Source organism: Capsicum annuum, chromosome 4, assembly GCF_002878395.1.
Source record: "Capsicum annuum cultivar UCD-10X-F1 chromosome 4, UCD10Xv1.1, whole genome shotgun sequence".
NCBI lineage: Eukaryota > Viridiplantae > Streptophyta > Magnoliopsida > Solanales > Solanaceae > Capsicum > Capsicum annuum.
The window spans coordinates 220,013,877-220,031,091 of NC_061114.1; the positions used below are offsets into that span (position 1 = coordinate 220,013,877).

At 35.5% G+C, this 17,215-nt stretch overlaps 3 protein-coding genes and 1 long non-coding RNA gene across 4 annotated transcripts in view; 1 reads left to right on the top strand and 3 right to left on the bottom strand.

The window, feature by feature from the left end:
* LOC107867258 (serine carboxypeptidase-like 17) overlaps positions 1-17,215 on the top strand; it is a 59,065-nt gene that overhangs the window by 11,380 nt on the left and 30,470 nt on the right. The window lies entirely within an intron of this gene.
* LOC124897758 (uncharacterized mitochondrial protein AtMg00810-like) lies at positions 6,380-7,408 on the bottom strand (the record flags this gene model as incomplete). Its single annotated transcript, XM_047411107.1, has 1 exon — positions 6,380-7,408. A coding segment is annotated over one exon (1,029 nt), but the record flags the coding sequence as incomplete, so codon positions are not given.
* LOC124897760 lies at positions 10,008-10,820 on the bottom strand. Its single transcript, XR_007054701.1, has 3 exons — positions 10,696-10,820; positions 10,173-10,621; positions 10,008-10,057 (listed from the first exon to the last, which is right to left on the bottom strand). It is a non-coding gene; the product is annotated as an uncharacterized LOC124897760 (long non-coding RNA).
* Positions 10,904-14,169, bottom strand: LOC107871043 (serine carboxypeptidase-like 18). Its single transcript, XM_047410812.1, has 4 exons — positions 14,015-14,169; positions 11,231-11,353; positions 11,039-11,141; positions 10,904-10,941 (listed from the first exon to the last, which is right to left on the bottom strand). Exons 1-4 carry the CDS (start codon positions 14,021-14,023, stop codon positions 10,904-10,906), a joined length of 273 nt encoding a protein of 90 aa, XP_047266768.1. The 5' UTR covers positions 14,024-14,169.

The window sequence follows — 17,215 nt, forward strand, 5'->3', positions numbered from 1 at the left end:
GATTTGTCAAATGATCGATTGATGAGATCTATCTTTTTGGACAAACTTTATTTGAATTCCAAAGAATGCCAAGGAAAAATGCAATAAAATTTTTTTGTAGTGTTTCGGACCTCCATTTATATATACATGGAGTAACAGTTGCACTGTTTCAAGTGAACTGATGCATTGTTTTCAAACTGGTGCTTTAGAAATGATACATTGTTCTGAACTGAGGCTACAAAAGGTTCAATGGTTCGAAATGATGCTTCAGAAGGATGTAATCCTTCAATGAAGTGACACACTAATTCATGAAATGGGAAGACTGTTCAGGAAAAGATGCAATCTTTGATGAACAGGCATGAACTTACAGCAAAGGTGTAACCTTTGAAGTGAATCATTACCTCTTTTCAGAAGAAGTATGTTATGGCTATATAAACCTGCTTTCATCTATTCAGAATAAAAAAATACTTTTTCTTGTCTTTAAAAATTCTGTGTGATCATTCAAACTGTTGAGTGCGTTCGAAGAGTCCAAATATTTGAGGTACCGCTATATTTGGATTGAAGGCCATTTTATCCTGGGAGGAAAAATTCTATAACCTCGGGTACAGTGAGGGGAATTGTTTCCTTAAGGAAACGCCGTGAATTCAGACTACTTGGCCTTATTCATTTCTGTTTCATCTATTTTCTGAAAAAATAAAATACACCTCTTGAAAAGGTCATTTTGATCTTGTGTTGAGGGTATTTGATATACTTCATTGTGTTCTTGTTTATGTTGGGAGAAAGAAAGTAAAATTGCACATAAACTGATGAGAAAGAAAAGACTCGTACCTTTTTTTTTACTTCTCAATTCAACTACATAAAACAAGACGACTTAGTGCCATTTTATAGGCTTACAACTTAACAACTAAACCTAAAATATAGGAACTAAAGATAGTGGTGAAGTAGGAGTAAAACACTGCTAAGAACGTGCCCACTAATTCTGTAAAATAGTAAATAGAAAAAATACAGAAATTGACTTAGTAAAACTTACTTCCACTTAATACTAAAAAACAGGACCATAACAAGACTTGCATATTATCGAAGAATTAGTCAACACCCCCCCTTTCTTCAAAATCACATACTCCCATTTGTAACCTGAAGAAGTCATGCTTGTTGCGCGGAAGCGATTTAGTAAGAACATCAGCAACCCGATCATTTGTGCCACAAAATTTCAATGAGATTATTCCACTAGCAACTAGATCGCGAATGAAGTGATAGCGGATGTCGATGTACTTCGTCCTACTGTGAAATACAGGATTTTTTTGTCATAGAAATCGCCGCCATGTTGTCACACCATATTTCAGTTAGACCAATCTGCTCTTGTTGAAGATCCACTAACAATTTCCTTAACCAGATAGCTTGGCAACCGGAAGTTGCAGCCATGTATTCTGCTTTCGAAGATGACAAGGGGATTGTATCTTGTTTCCTTGAACTCCATGAGATTGCCCCGGAACCAAGACTAAAGACATTTCCAGATATGCTTCTATGATTTTCCAAGCTACCTGCCTAATCACTATCTGTAAAACCAATTAATCTGAATTCTGAAACTCTTGAGTACCAAATTCCATAGCCTATTGTGCCAGTAACATATCACAGGATCCTTTTGGCTGCACCCAGGTGTTGCTTCGAAGGACTATGCATGAACCTTGAAATTAAACTGACAGAGAATGCTATATCGAGCCTTGTGTGTGATAAGTAGTTTAGACCACCAACCAAGCTTCTAAAATAGGAAGCATTTGTTGGGCCTGTACCATCATCAAGTACTATTTTTTCATTCATATTCATGGGTGTGGGAGATGGATTACATTTTATCATGTTGAACTTCTGTAAAAGTTCAGTAGCATATTTTCTTTGCGAAATAAAGATTCCATCCGAACCTTGTCTCACCTTAAGCCCAAGAAATACAAATTTACCCATCATGCAACTCTTAAATTCTGAAATAATAGATTCACAAGAGTCCATATCTATAATATCATCGACATAAAGACAAACAACTAGAAAATCACCATTACCTCTCTTTTTCACATAAAGTGTGGGTTTATTCTCACTTCGTTTGAACTACTGCTCTTGAAAGAAGGTATCAATTTTGCTATACCATGCCCGTGGAGCTTGCTTTAGACCATACAATGCCTTCTTCAGTCTGTATACTTTGCTATTCCCTTCACTAGAGATGAAGCCTTCAGGTTGAGAGACGTATACTTCTTCATGTAAGTCTCCATTTAGGAAGGCAGACTTAACATCAAATTGGTACATAGGCCAACCAAGTTGAGCAGCCAAGGCTAGAGTAGTTCTAACCATTTTAAAGCGAGCTACCGGTGAGAATGTCTCTTCAAAGTCTATGCCTTGTTTATGGCAATATCCTTTTGCAACAAGTTGGGCTTTATGCCTTTTCACACTTCCATTAGCATTGTACTTCACTTTGAAAATCCATTTTAGCCCGATAACATTCTTTCCTTCAGGAAAATCAACCAATTCCCAGGTTTGGTTTTTCTCAATGAACTGGATCTCTTCAATCATTGCATTCTGCCACTCAGGTCGCTTTGCAGCTTTTTCATAACATGTTGGTTCAGCAGCTAACAAGGAAAAGCTGCAAGATGCATAAATATCTTCCAGCGACCGAAACTTTATTGGTGGCGTTTTGCTGGATGGCGTCGAAGATAGAGAGTGGGAGCTTGTTGGATTAGACTTGTTGTTGCTACTGCCATGAGAAGAATGATTAGCATCACTGCTGGAAGAAGAGGAAGGATCAAAACTTGCAGATTTAAGAATTGTAGTATGCTCTCCTTCTGATTGTACTAGAATATGGATTACTGAATTTTCTTTCTCGCCATTCCACTCCCAGGCTGCTTCTTCGTTGAAAACAGCATTCCCGTTGATAATCACTTTACCACTAGTAGAATTATATAGTCTATATGCTTTGGATTAAGGACTATAACCAATGAAAATTCATTTCTCTGATTTTTCATCTAGTTTAGAACGTATATTAACCAAAGCATAAGCTACACAACCAAAGAATTTCAAGTGGCTTACTCGTGGTTTCCGTCCCGTCCATGTTTCATATGGAGTTCGATCCAAAATAGCTTTTATTGGAGAGATGTTCAAGAGGTACACAGCTGCAGCCACTGCTTCTCCCCAAAAGTGAACTAGAAGTCCCCTTCCATTCAGTAGGTTTCTGGCCATCTCAACTACTTACGATTTTTCCGCTCGGCGACTCCATTTTGCTGCGGTGAGTACGGTGTTGAAAGCTCCCTGCGAATTCCATTCTCATTACAAAATGAATTAAAATCATCAGATAAAAATTCACCACCATGATCTGTGCGAAGAGCTTTTATGTTGTAGCCTGATTATTTCTCCACGAGGGCCTTGAATTTTCTAAAATTATCAAATGCTTCAGATTTGAACTTGAGAAAGTAAACCCAGCTCATACGACTATAGTCATCAGTAAACAGAAGAAAGTACCGACTCCCACCTAATGATTCAGTTTTCGTCTGCCCACACAAGTCAGCGTGTATAAGCTCCAGACAACAACTAACCCTCCAAGATTTTCCTATTGGAAATATTTTCTACTTTGTTTTCCAAATATGCACCCTTCACATAACTCAAGATCACCCACTTTTGGTAAACCAACCACCATGTTCTTTCTAGTCAACAATTTCAAGCCATTAATGTTCAAATGACCATATCGAAGATGACAAAGTTGAGTTTCATTAACACCTTTAGCAACTAACACATTTTTAACAATATTTGAAACATTAAGGGGAAACATATTGTTCTGAGTCATAGGCACAATTACAACAGTTTGACCAGATTTTTTGTCACTAACAATGCATGAATCATTATCAAACAGAACAGAGTAACCATTAACCATCAATTGTCTAACACTTAGCAAATTGTAAGCCAAACTAGGAATAAATTTCACATCACAGATAAGTTTAGTATTACCCTGCGCTGTTTTGATGGCTATAGTACCCTTGCCTTCAACTCATACTTATTTGTCATCACCAAGTTGAACTTCACTTTTCTCGACTCATTAAGATCTCTAAATAGAGACTTTGTACCAGACATATGATTCGAGCATCCACTATCAATAATCCAAACACCATCAGAATTGTTAGTAATTGGAGAATGAGCCATGAACAACTTACTTTCATCCTCCACTTTCTCAGAGATATTGGCATGCTTCTGTTCATCTCTTTGTTTGGTCCAACAATATGCTTTAGTGTGGTCGGACTTCTTGCAATACCAGCATTGGAAGTCAGTCTTGGGCTGACGTGACTCACTAAATTGTCCTCTACCTCTGCCGCGACCTCGACCTCGGCCATGAAATCCACCTTTTCCTCTACCTCTACTAGGAAAATTTGAGGATTTTTCTTTGGATTGTTGCAGGAAAGAAGCTCCTCTTTCACCTAGAATGCTTTTTCTTCAACCTTCTCATAAGACCTGTTTAGCCTATCTTCATGAGCTAATAAAGAACCCATTAATTCATCAAACGTATAGTCAGATAAGTTCTTGGATTCTTCGATAGCAGCAACCACATGCTCAAACTTACTAGTTAAAGACCTCAAAACCTTTTCATCAGTAATTTTTTCTCCATAAAACTTCATCAGATTAACAATTGCAGAGACTCGACATATATATTCTTGCACGGATTCACCCTTTTTCATGCTTAAAGTTTCAAAATCACGACGTAAAGTTTGCAATTTAACTACAATTACATTCTTATCTCCTATATACTCCTTCTGCAAAATTTCCCAAGCTTCATTGGATGTCTCCGCTGCTGAAATTCTGGAAAAGATATCATCATGAAGAGATTGTTGAATCAAGAACAATGCCTTCGAATCCTTCCTACGGTTTTCCCGAAGCTGTTGTGCATGACCTTCATCCGGGTCCGGAAATCCATTCTCCACCAAGTCCCATAGCTCTTGAGACTTAAAAAGAGTCTTAATCTTAAGACTCCAAAACTGATAATTCACCCCTTTAAATATTGGAAGAGGCTGAGAATTTGCATTGGTGTTCATTGCCATTTTTTTCTTATCTGAAGATGATGGATTTCTCTCTTACGTTTTTAAAATCTCTCTTTCTCACCCTCTCTCTGGCTCCCAGGTGAAGAAACCTGGCTGCTCTGATACCAATATTGTTAGGAGAAAGAAAGTAAAATTGCATACAAACTGATGAGAAAGAAAAGACTCGTACCTTTTTTTTTTACTTCTCAATTCAACTACATAAAACAAGACGACCTAGTGCCATTTTATAGGCTTAAAACTTAACAACTAAACCTAAAATATAGGAACTAAAGATAGTGGTGAAGTAGGAGTAAAACACTGCTAAGAAAGTGCCCTCTAATTCTGTAAAACAGTAAATAGAAAAAATACAAAAATTGACTTAGTAAAACTTACTTCCACTTAAAAATAGAAAAAAATACAAAAATTGACTTAGTAAAACTTACTTCCACTTAAAACTAAAAAACAGGACCATAACAAGACTTGCACATTATTGAAGAATTAGTCAACAGTTTATACTTGAACTCTAGTTGAATTTGTTGTTCTGCATATACAGATTCTGCGTATCCGTAGAAGGAAATAACATTTATTTCTCCAAATAAATCTAATCTGAACTGACTTCACTAGTCCAGTAGCCAGATTTGCCAACAGATAGTGATATATTTGTTGATTACAAAGGTTGGTAAGACAACCACCTTCTAAACATCGCCAGACATTCACGAGGTTTGTACTCCGGTGCAGTATGCCCTGCTCCTTGTTAAACAAAAAAGACGCTTTTAAACACAAAATTATTTGGCAAGATTTTTATCTGAAAACAAAGTGAAAGAAACTAGCTTAGCTTGAAAGGAGGTTTACTTGCCTTCACTGTCGCAAATGTCATCCGGTTTGAGTAGCTTCTCGTGTAACTGAAATTGTTCAAAGAGTTTAACCTGATGGAGTCTATGACTAGTGTACAAGAATTTTAAAATGTGTTAGATCAAGAACTAACCCGGAAACTTGATTGTCAACGAACCATGGTCGCCATTCGTCTGTTAATAGAACTTTATTGAAAGGAAGAAAGGCTAAGGTTTACAATATAATCTGAAAAGCTTGAAACTAACTAAACAAAAGTAGGCTATATATACATAGCCAATAACCTAAAGGTCCATAAACTAAAGGCCCAATAACATATGGGCTAACATCCCCCCTCAAACTCACAATGCAACAGCAATAAGCATTGAGAGTTTGTCACACAAAAAACGAAATCGAGACGCCGACTGAGCCTTCGTAAAAAGGTCAGCAATCTGCAAAGACGATGGAACAAAAGGAAGCGATATGGTCCCGAGCTGTAAATGATGACGGGTGAAGTGACAATCAATCTCAATGTGCTTCGTACGCTCATGGAAGACAGAATTCTTTGCAATTTGAACCGCACTTTTGTTATCACAATGCAGGGGAGTAGGCATAGAAATGTGAACCCCCATATCTGCAAGAAGCCAACGTAACCAAATAATCTCACATGTAGTCACAGCCATAGCACGATACTCAGCCTCCGTGGAAGATCTAGAGACAACATCTTGTTTCTTGCTCTTCCACGAGATTAAAGAGTCTCCAAGAAACACACAAAAACCAGTGGTGGATTTACGATCATTGCGATCTCCATCCCAATCAGCATCACTATAGGCTCGCAACTCGAGAGATGACGTCGAGGGAAACAAGAGATTCTGAAACTGAGTGCCACGAAGATACCTTAGAATACGAAGTACAGCTCCCCAGTGCACAGAAGTAGGAGCAGTAACAAACTGGCTAACAACATGAACTGCATGTGCTATATCTGGACGAGTAACCGTAAGATAAACCAAACTACCCACAATAGTCCGATAAAGACTCGGATCTGATAATGGAACACCATCACTAGGAGAGTAACGTGCATTGGTTTCAAGGGGAGTATCTACAGTCCTGTTGTCAGAAAGACGCGCCCGTGTAAACAAGTCAGATATATACTTAGTCTGAGAAAGAAGATACCCTTTCTTAGACCGAGCCACCTCAATACCCAGAAAATAACGCAGCAAGCCCAAGTCCTTCATTGCAAATCGATGAGCCAAATCATACTTCAATAACTCAATACCACTATGATCATCACCAGTAATAATCATATCATCTACATATAAGGACAATAGAATTCGCCCTGCACTTGTACATCTAACAAACAATGCTGAATCATGGTTACTCGGGACAAATCCAAGGGAAGTAATAACAGTGGAGAATTTCTCAAACCAAGCACGAGGGGCTTGTTTGAGACCATATAAAGCTTTTCGAAGCCGACAAACTTCACCTGGCTGGTGGTCAATACCTGGGGGAGGAGTCATATAAACTTCCGCGTGGAGATCACCATTCAGAAAAGCATTCTTGACATCCATCTGAAATATCTTCCACTGTCGAACGGATGCAACAGCAATCATAGTGCGAACAGTCGTCATCTTTGCTACGGGGGAAAAAGTCTCCTCATAATCCATACCATATTGTTGTGAATACCCTTTTGCCACAAGTCTTGCCTTGTATCGCTCAACAGACCCATCAGATTTTGTTTTTATCTTATACACCCATCGACAACCAATCGCATGCTTACCAGGTGGGAGAGTAACCAAATCCCATGTATGTGTATGATGAAGAGCAGCAAGTTCCTCGGCCATAGCATTCTGCCAAAGAGGATCAGACACAGCCTCTCTATACGACTCAGGTTCAGACAAATGATGTATGTTTGCAATAAAGGAAGCAAATGAGGCTGAATATGTAGAATAGTAAAAATCTGGCAGTTTGGTGGACTTACAAGGTCGAGTAGACCTCCTCAGAGGTGGTGGGTCTCCAGTCTCAACAGTCGAAGGAGCAGACTCAGGCACAGGCGAGGCTGAAGCACTATCAGGTGGCACACCAGATGGCATGGATGAATCCGGAACTGGAACCTCTATGTCAATCCCAAAGGGATCAATAAGCCGAATATCTGACTTTGTCACATCATGAGTTTTAGCTGGAATGGAATAAAAAGGAATATGTTCCAAAAAAGTGACATGTCGTGAAACATATAATTTCTGACTTACAGGATCATAGCAACGATAGCCTTTTTGTCCAATACCATACCCCAAAAACACACATATAGCTGATTTTGACCCTAACTTATTTCGTTCAACATGAGGACGAAGAACAAAGCAAGTACATCCAAAAACTCGTAATGCAGAATAATTCGGCGGGTGACCATATAGTTTCTCAAACGGAGACATCCCTGAAGTCAATGCAGTAGGAATACGATTAATCACATATACAGCAGTTAGAACTGCTTCTCCCCAAAAAATACTAGGAACCTCTGCAGACAAAAGTAAAGAGCGTGCTGTCTCAACAATATGACGATGTTTTCTTTCTGCCAGACCGTTCTGCTCAGGAGTGTCGGTACAAGATGACTGGTGTATGGTACCATCAGAGGCAAGTAACTGAGTGAAGTCATTAGAGGTATATTCACCCCCTAAGTCACACCTGAAACACTTTATCACAGCTGAATGTTGTGTTTTAACAAGGGCTCTAAAGTTGTTGTAAATGCCAAAGAAATCAGATCTGCGTTTCATAAGATACACCCAGGTATAACGAGTATAGTCATCTATAAACGAAACATAATAGGTCGATCCACCCTTAGTGGATACTGGCGCTGGTCCCCATACATCAGAATGAATAATGTCAAAAGGAGCAACAGAATAAGACACACTTTTATTAAACGGTAAGGCAGAAAATTTTGCCAGTTTACAACCACTACAATCTGAAATATCACTAGTGTTCACATGACCCAAAGCACCACTAGAGACCAAAAAACGTAAACGTGAAACTGACACATGTCCTAATCTGGAATGCCAAAGATAAAACTGAGAAGACAAAGGACTCAAACGAAAAGAAGATAAATCTATGCTAGAGGCAGCAACTACAGACACTTTGAGATTCTCCAAGACATAGAGTTCCCCCAACCTACGGCCGGTCCCAATCACCCTCTGAGTGTGTTGGTCCTGTATAACACAAACAGAATCAGAAAAAAACACCCAATTACCAGCCTTACACAACTAACTGACCGAAACAAGATTTAAAGCAAGTTTGGGAATGTAATAAACATCAGAGAGGACAATGTGAGGGGTAGTAACAGAACCAACACCCTCGACTGACATAGGTACAGCACTCGCGGACATAACAGAGATTGGTGAAATGGGTGACAAAGAACCAAACGATGACAAATGAGGGGACATGTGATGAGACGCACCAGAATCCAATATCCACAAGGAGGAAGGAATACCTGAGGTACTAGAAGAAACTGAACCCGAATGAGACATAGATGCTGACATGGCCGTAGGATTAGAAACGAAGAACTGTCTGAACTGTTCGAAAACCTGGGGATCCAACGCAGAAGGTGGCATAGTTCTAACAGACTCAACATCTACAGATGGTGCAGCAGCAGCGAACTGTGGAGGACGAGATGACCACGGAGGAGCACCAGAGGAGCGTGACGGAGACTTTTGCTGCCCATATTTCTGTTGCTGCCCAGATTGAGGCTGTTTGACCTTGTTAAGTAACAACGGACACTGAGCCTTCCAATGATTTTTCTGTTTGAAGAAAGGCTAAGGTTTACAATATAATTTGAAAAGCTTGAAACTAACTAAACAAAAGTAGGCTATATATACATAGCCAATAACCTAAAGGTCCATAAACTAAAGGCCCAATAACATATGGGCTAACATCGTCAACAATGGAGTAGTTAAGAGATTTTATCCATGTGATAGTTGATTGGAAAGGAACTTGCTTGTCATGATCTCCATTGCTCAATTCAAAAACAATATTGAGAACTTATTAGTTTAACTATTTCTGTTTATAGTCATTCCAATGTTCTAAACAGAATAAATATTTCTCTACTCAACCTGTCTGTAACCTTTGCTACTGAGGCTTGCATGATATGGTATGGTATTCGTGACCTTTATTTTATAGTATGAAAATACAGAATGTCTACATCGCGCCCATTTTCCAATAAAGCCCTGTTATCAAAAGGAGTATTTTGGTGATATTTCAGTTTGAGTTTAAGCTCTACGCATTGTCAACTAAAACGTAACATAAATTCGTTTAGTATTGTGTAACATCCTTTTGTCATACCTTCCGGATGTTTAGGGCCTCTTGAACTTGAGCATCATTAGCCCACTGATTAGAGTTTATGTACCAATCTTCCTAAAGCAATTGCAGCTTGTAAGTTCTTGTGAGCATTTTAGAGATAAAGAATGCAATTACTTTGTAAATACTCACACGACATTTAAGTTGTCGAGTATTGTTGGGTTGATGAAACTTTTCATCAAGAGATCTTCTTTGGCCAAACATTAAGTGTGGCTTCGGGTTACATTCGGGCTCCAAGATATGTAAATTATTAACTTCTTCAATAAGTTGCATAAAAAGGTCGGTACTATTTTAACAAACTTGCAGAGGAGGATATACATATAATTTTAGTGCAGATAGAATTCAACCTCTTTAAATGTCTCAACATCTTGCAAACAGAATGTATTGCTTTGATTTGGAGTCAAGTAGTCTCCGTTACACTTTGTCATCAAGGACTGTTTCAGAAAAAGTAAGTCTAGTTACGTTTAAGTTGATGATAGCACAGATAGAACATCAAATAAAACCCAACCTCATATAGTTCATCAGAAATAAGTCCCATTCCATGAGCAAATGGAATCCGATAATTGGCTTCACCATACTAAGTCATTGGATTTCCGAGTATATATCCCTGAAACCATTTGACGACATAAAGTAGGTCACACATTTTGCGCATCAACAAACGTTCCAAATATTTTTTGTCATTAGAGTTGTGAGTTGGTATGAGAAAATGGCAAACCTTAAGATTGATAAATGTTTTTTTTTTGCATTTCATTATCTGCATTATCACAAGGGTTAAGATGTTATAAAGCATAGGACTAAACCAAAAATAAAAAAGTGACTAATTGGAGGAGCGAGGACAAATAGAGTCTTACGAATTGCTATGTTTTGAGTAATGATGGGAACAGTCCTGCCCAAATATGACTCTCCACCAACATACAATAGATTGTTTAAGAATTCGTGGTGATCGACGAACCACTGCAAAAATATTAGTCAAAATAGTACTCATAAAACAACAGGGTAGTTAATAAAGTTGTTTTCCTTTGACGGAGAAACTAAGTAATTACATTCGGAAGGAATTGATATGCATGATAAGTTGCTCGTAAATCATCTGAGTGTTTATCTGCTGGAGTTCTTGCGTAGGAAAATCCAGTGCCCACCGGTGAATCAATGAAAAGAAAGTTTGCCACCTAAATAAATCTGTGATGCTTTCAACACAATCTTGAATTATACATTACAAAGTACAATTTCAGAATCAAATACTCTCACCTTTGCCATGCACAAGGATTCCGTACAAATTTTGGGAAACTCCCATTGTATTCCACTGGCTCAAACAATATTGGTCCTTCATATCATAGGGCTAATAAGGTCAGAAGTAACATAAGAGCTTGTAAAAAGCTAGAAACTTTCATGATTCAAGTCAGCTACTATACTTTTATTTATGGTGTTCTAGTTTAAGTTAGTGTTTTTACACGGATTTTCTTACTAAATTTAAGTTAACACAATTAATTTTAATTTCCTAAAAGAATGATATAAAAAAATTTCACATTTGACAAACTTCTTTCTTTGAGTAAAGGTTTTGGACTTTTGGAACTTTATAAATAGAAGACCCCTTCTCATACTACAACACAATAGCATCCACAATATGTAGTACTTTAATAGTCTGGTTTAGGGGGAGATTTCTCATAATAGGTTTAATATTTATCGACATTAGATTTTCAATATGTAGGTTTCTTGACCAAAGCATATTAATAATATTATGTTTTTAGTTTAGTTTTCTTTATCGTCTATTTATCATCTCATAGTTTGCAATTAATAGCTTCCGCATGACGTTCTCTCGATTTCGAACCCAACAAGTGGTATTAAAGCCTACGGTTCAAAGATTCAGTGGTTTGATAAAACGAGGTTAAATACAAGTCTAAGGCGATTCTAATCAATTTGCAATCAATTGGATGATAATAAAGATTTTTGTCCAACTACATGTGTAGAACAAGTTTCAATCATATCTTCAACATTCCTGTTGTTGCATCTTTAAAAATAAAAATAAAATATTAATCTTTAACCAATTTTTAATCATGATATTTTAAACTTTATTTTTAACTATGGCAAGCAACAATTATGAAGATTATATCAAGAACGAAGTTCGTGCGCATATAATGTGACGAAGACGGATCAAATGAAGAAAATCAAGCCAAAAAGGGAAGATTTGTTAGGGTTGTTGCCTGATTATCTTAGAAAATTTAAGTTTTATTTTTCTTCTAAGTTATACCATAATTACTTTTAATTTCCTGAAAGGAAAATATAAAATTTTTCCAAGGTAAACCTCTTTCTTGGAGGAAAGATTTTAGAACTTTATAAATAGAAGACTCCTTTCTCATACCACAGGATAATAACACCCACAATATAGAGTACTTTAATAGTTTTGTTTAGAGAGAGATTTCTCACAATAGGTTTAATGTTTTTCGATATTAGATTTTCAATATGTAGGTCTCTTGAAACAAACATATCAATAATATTATGTTTTTAGTTTAGTTTTCTTTGTCGTCTGATTTATCTTCTCATAGTTTGCAATTAATAGCTTCCGCATGACGCACTCTCGATTTTGAACCCAACAAGTGGCGTTAAAGCCTATGGTTTAAAGATACAGTGGTTTGGTAAAACGAGGTTGAATACAAGTCTAAGGCGGTTCTAATCAATTTGCAATTAATTGGATGATAATGAAGATTTTTGTCCAACTACATGTGTAGAGCAAACTTCAACCTTATTTTCAATATTCGTGTTGCTGCATCTTTAAAAATAAAATATTAATTTTTAACAAATTTTTAATCATGATATTTTAAACTTTATTTTTAATCATGGCAAACAACAGTTATGAAGATTATATCAGAACGAAGTTCATGCATGTGATGTGAAGAAGACGGATCAAATAAAGAAAATCAAGTCAAAAGGGGAGATTTGTTAGGGTTTTTGCCTGATTTTCTTATAAAATTTAAGTTTTATTTTTCTTAAAAGAAAAATAAAAATAATACCATAATTATTTTTAATTTTCTGAAAGGAAAATATAAAACTTTTCCATGGCAAACCTCTTTCTTGGAGGAATGGTTTTGGAATTCTATAAATAAAAGACCCTCTTCTTATACCACAACACAATAACATCCACAATATAGTACTTTAAGTAGTCTTGTTCAGGGGAGATTTCTCCCAATAGATTTAATGTTTTTCTATATTAGATTTTCAATATGTAGGTCTCTTGACCAAAGCATATCAATAATATTATGTTTTTAGTTTAGTTTTCATTGTCGTCTGATTTATCATCTCATAATTTGCAATTAATATATAGCTTCTGCATGACATGCTCTCGATTCCGAACCTAACATAAGTGACCAGGAGGTGTAAATCAAAGGTTTATTACCTTCTCTACAATCTTAGTGAAATTTAGCATGTCATGCATAGGAAGTTCAACAACAACATACTCTGAGTAGTCCCACAAAATGGGGTCGGGAAGGATAGCGTGTATGCAGATCTTATCACTATCACAGTGGCACAGTAGAGAGTCTATTTCGGATAGACCCCCGGCACCTAGCGGTGAGGTAGAGAGTCTATTTCGGATAGACCCCTGGCACCTACTAGAATGGACGCACTACTACCTTCTAATCTTCTACCTTAATTCGTGTTTTGTACACCTTCTATCTAAGATCATGTCCTTGATAAATGGTAACTACGTTATGTCCCGTTTAATCACCTCTCCCCAATTTTTACTAGGTTACCGATAAACATTTACCACATACTTTTATCTTTTCTAAAATATTTTTACAAAGTCAGTTCGTAGAACTTAAACTCATACAACATACCAAACTCATAGCTTATGGCATATAAAGCAGAGCAACCAGGGCCTCCAACGAACCAAACTATAAGAGGGTTTGATTCTGGATTTTACTCTGACTTAATAAAATAGTAGAATAGTTGTATATCTTCAGAATCACCAACTCCAACATACCTTGAATCACCAATTCAAAAAATTCCATTTTACAAGAAATGCAAAACTAAACCATAATAATATGTACATGATCAAATTCCAAACAGAAACAACAAACATATCTGGAGGGGGCATAGTATAATGTGCCAACTTTCTGATTCTGCTCTTAAACATGTCATGTGAAAACAACAACAACAAACCCAGTGTATTATTAGTATTATTCTCTCATGGCCCTCCTTTGCATCTTTTTACATTAAATATACTGGTGCAATTTGGTAAAACTACTGACTATAGAGGCTTTTTCAGTGGCCGAAAAGATACTCCCTTCGTTTTAAAGAGATGATTGATCTGTTTTACTTTTGTGTTTAAAGAAAATAAATAAAATTTTAAAATTTTGTATTTTAAATTAAAAATATATTAAATATATAATCAGATATCTTTATAACAATATTTAACTACAGCAGTTTAATTTTTTTCAAAACTATTTTTTCATGTTATATTTTACTCCATCCGTTTTAAAAAGAATGACTTACTGTGACTTGATATGGAGTTTAAAAAAAGTAAAAAAGACTTTTAAATCTTTTGATCTTAAATTAAAATTGGATCAAATATATCAAAATGTCATTTAATCTTGTGTTCTTAAACATATGATATGGAAAGTTAAAATTAAGGCAAAATGACCTTTTGGACCCCTGTACTATGTCGGTCTTGTAAGTTGGACACTTTTACTAACACGTTTGTCATCTAGACCCTTGAACCCATTAAAAAATAATATTTTGCACCCTTTGACTGTTGACCTTGCCTATTTGGCATTGAAATGGTGACTAGGACAAAGAGAGTGTGGTCACTCGCCTGGGGGTGCGAGTGGGGATTAATTTTTGGCCAATTTTACATTAGAATAATTAATTAAAATAAAAATAATATTAAAATTAAAAAAAAGGTCTTTATTTCCTCTATCTTTTTAAATTTAAAAATATTTTTAAAATTTTAAAAATATTTTTAAAAATTAAAAAAAATAAAAATATTTTTTCCCTCTCCACCCCACCCCAGCCCGTCTCCACCCCCACACCCCACCCAGCCCCATCCCACCCTACCTCCAGCCCTTCCCTACCCCAACTCGTCCCCACCCTCCACACCCTACCCAGCCCTTTCCAGCCCCGTCCCCACCCACCCCCAGCCCCTTTCAGCCCCCACACCCCACCCCAACACTCTTCCAGCCCCCCACCACTACCTTCACTTTTTATTTTTTATTTTAATTTTCCCTCAATTCAATTCTTTTCATTTTCTTTTTGAATAAAAATTTAAATTTTAAATCTTTTTTTGGGGGGATTAAAATTTAAATTTGAATTGAAAGTGAGTGATAGTGAATATTGAAAAAAAATTAGTGAATTTTGCTTGAAAAAAAATTAAACTTTTTGTGAATTTTTTAAAGATATTCAAATTTAAAAATCTAAAATTTATTATGTTTGTATATATGAATTTATAGTTAAAAATTTAAACTAGTTGGAGAAGAATTTTAATTATTTGGAATAAATTTGATGTTTAATTTTTAAGCAAAAATAAAAACATGATTATTCAAATTTTTCTACAATTATAAATTTTTCTTATTTAATTAAATTAATTTTAACATTTAATTTGTTATTTAGCATTTTAAAAATGACTTGAAATTTAATGTAATAATTTTTTTCTTATCTTTTTTTTTAAATGACGTGGCAGATGACGTGGTAGATGAAGCGGACGTGACAGCTGACATGGGGAGAGTGTGTTACACTCACCAAAAAAAGATTTAAAATGTTGTTTTTTAGTGGGTTCAGGGGGGCAGATGATAAATATGTAAGTAGAAGTATCCAACTTACAAAACCGACGTAGTACAAGGGTCTAGAAGGTTATTTTGCCTAGAATTAAAGTATTGTTAAAAGAAGAAAGGGACACTTTTTTGAAATAGAATAAAAAAAAAAGTAGGTCATTCTTTTTAAAACAACGTGGGTACTTCTTGATAACGACATTCTATTCATAACAACATCTTCACGGGAAAAGACTACTAATATTTATTTTTTTCTATTCATATTTTTTTGAATTTTGTTGTTTATTGTAGATAAATGAGATGTGAACGTCGAAGGTCAATATACATATATTGCTCTATAGCAGTCATGAAATTTTTAAAAAATTATTATCACTATAAAAAAAGTTTGATGGTACTAAAATATCATTTAATCTTATAATTAAATGTTTTATGTTTAAAGTTGAAATTAAAGAATTGATAGAGTAAAAAAAATACATAGGTTAAACAAATTGAAAGCGACCAGTATATTCCTAATGTAAGGACGCTATTAGTTTTTAAGGTCTGGCTTTTCACACTCCACTTGCATGTCTCTTTAAGATCTGACTTTTGAACATTCATAATTTTTTTTTTTTATATTTTGGTTATTTTGGGGCTTCTTTGTAGTTGTGTTTGAGCAAAATTTAAGGAAAAGAAAAACATAGTTTTATAAAAATACTTTATTTTCAAATATTGTGCGTTAATTTTATTATCTTGATATATAATTTCAAAAATATTTGAAATGGATCATAAAAATAATTAATTCTCTTAAAATATATGCCCTCCATCATTTGTCGATATTAGTTTAGGTGTACGCGCTTTGCGCGTGTACCTCACTTTAATGAGTTCAAACATTACACTAAATAAAATATTTTTTTAAATGAAGATGAATATAATAATTAAATTTTATAACTTTTGAGTATGTAAAGATGGAGAATTTATTTATTAAACCTATTATTTATCAAAAATATTTTTAAAAGTCGATTGACATTTATCTACCATCTGTAAATTGCAACAAAATAATATAATGATAGAGACATCAAAATAATACAATTAAATCTAATATTTACACAAAATATTTTCAAAGTCGTCCGACACTCATCTACCACCTGTAAACAATAACAAAATAATACGATAATAGAGATATAAAATTAATACAACTAAATCTAACCTTTACATAAAAAAATTCCTCAAAGCCGACCAACATTTATCTATCACCTGTAAACTGCAACAAAATAATACGATAAAAGTGGTATC

What these genes read in the sequence shown, in the direction of transcription:
- LOC107871043 (XM_047410812.1), bottom strand. An exon ending in CATATCAATTCCTTCCGAAT is followed by an intron (nt 11,142 to 11,230) that starts GTAATTACTTAG and finishes ATATTTTTGCAG; the next exon opens with TGGTTCGTCGATCACCACGA. An exon ending in TACTCAAAACATAGCAATTC is followed by an intron (nt 10,942 to 11,038) that starts GTAAGACTCTAT and finishes GTGATAATGCAG; the next exon opens with ATAATGAAATGCAAAAAAAA.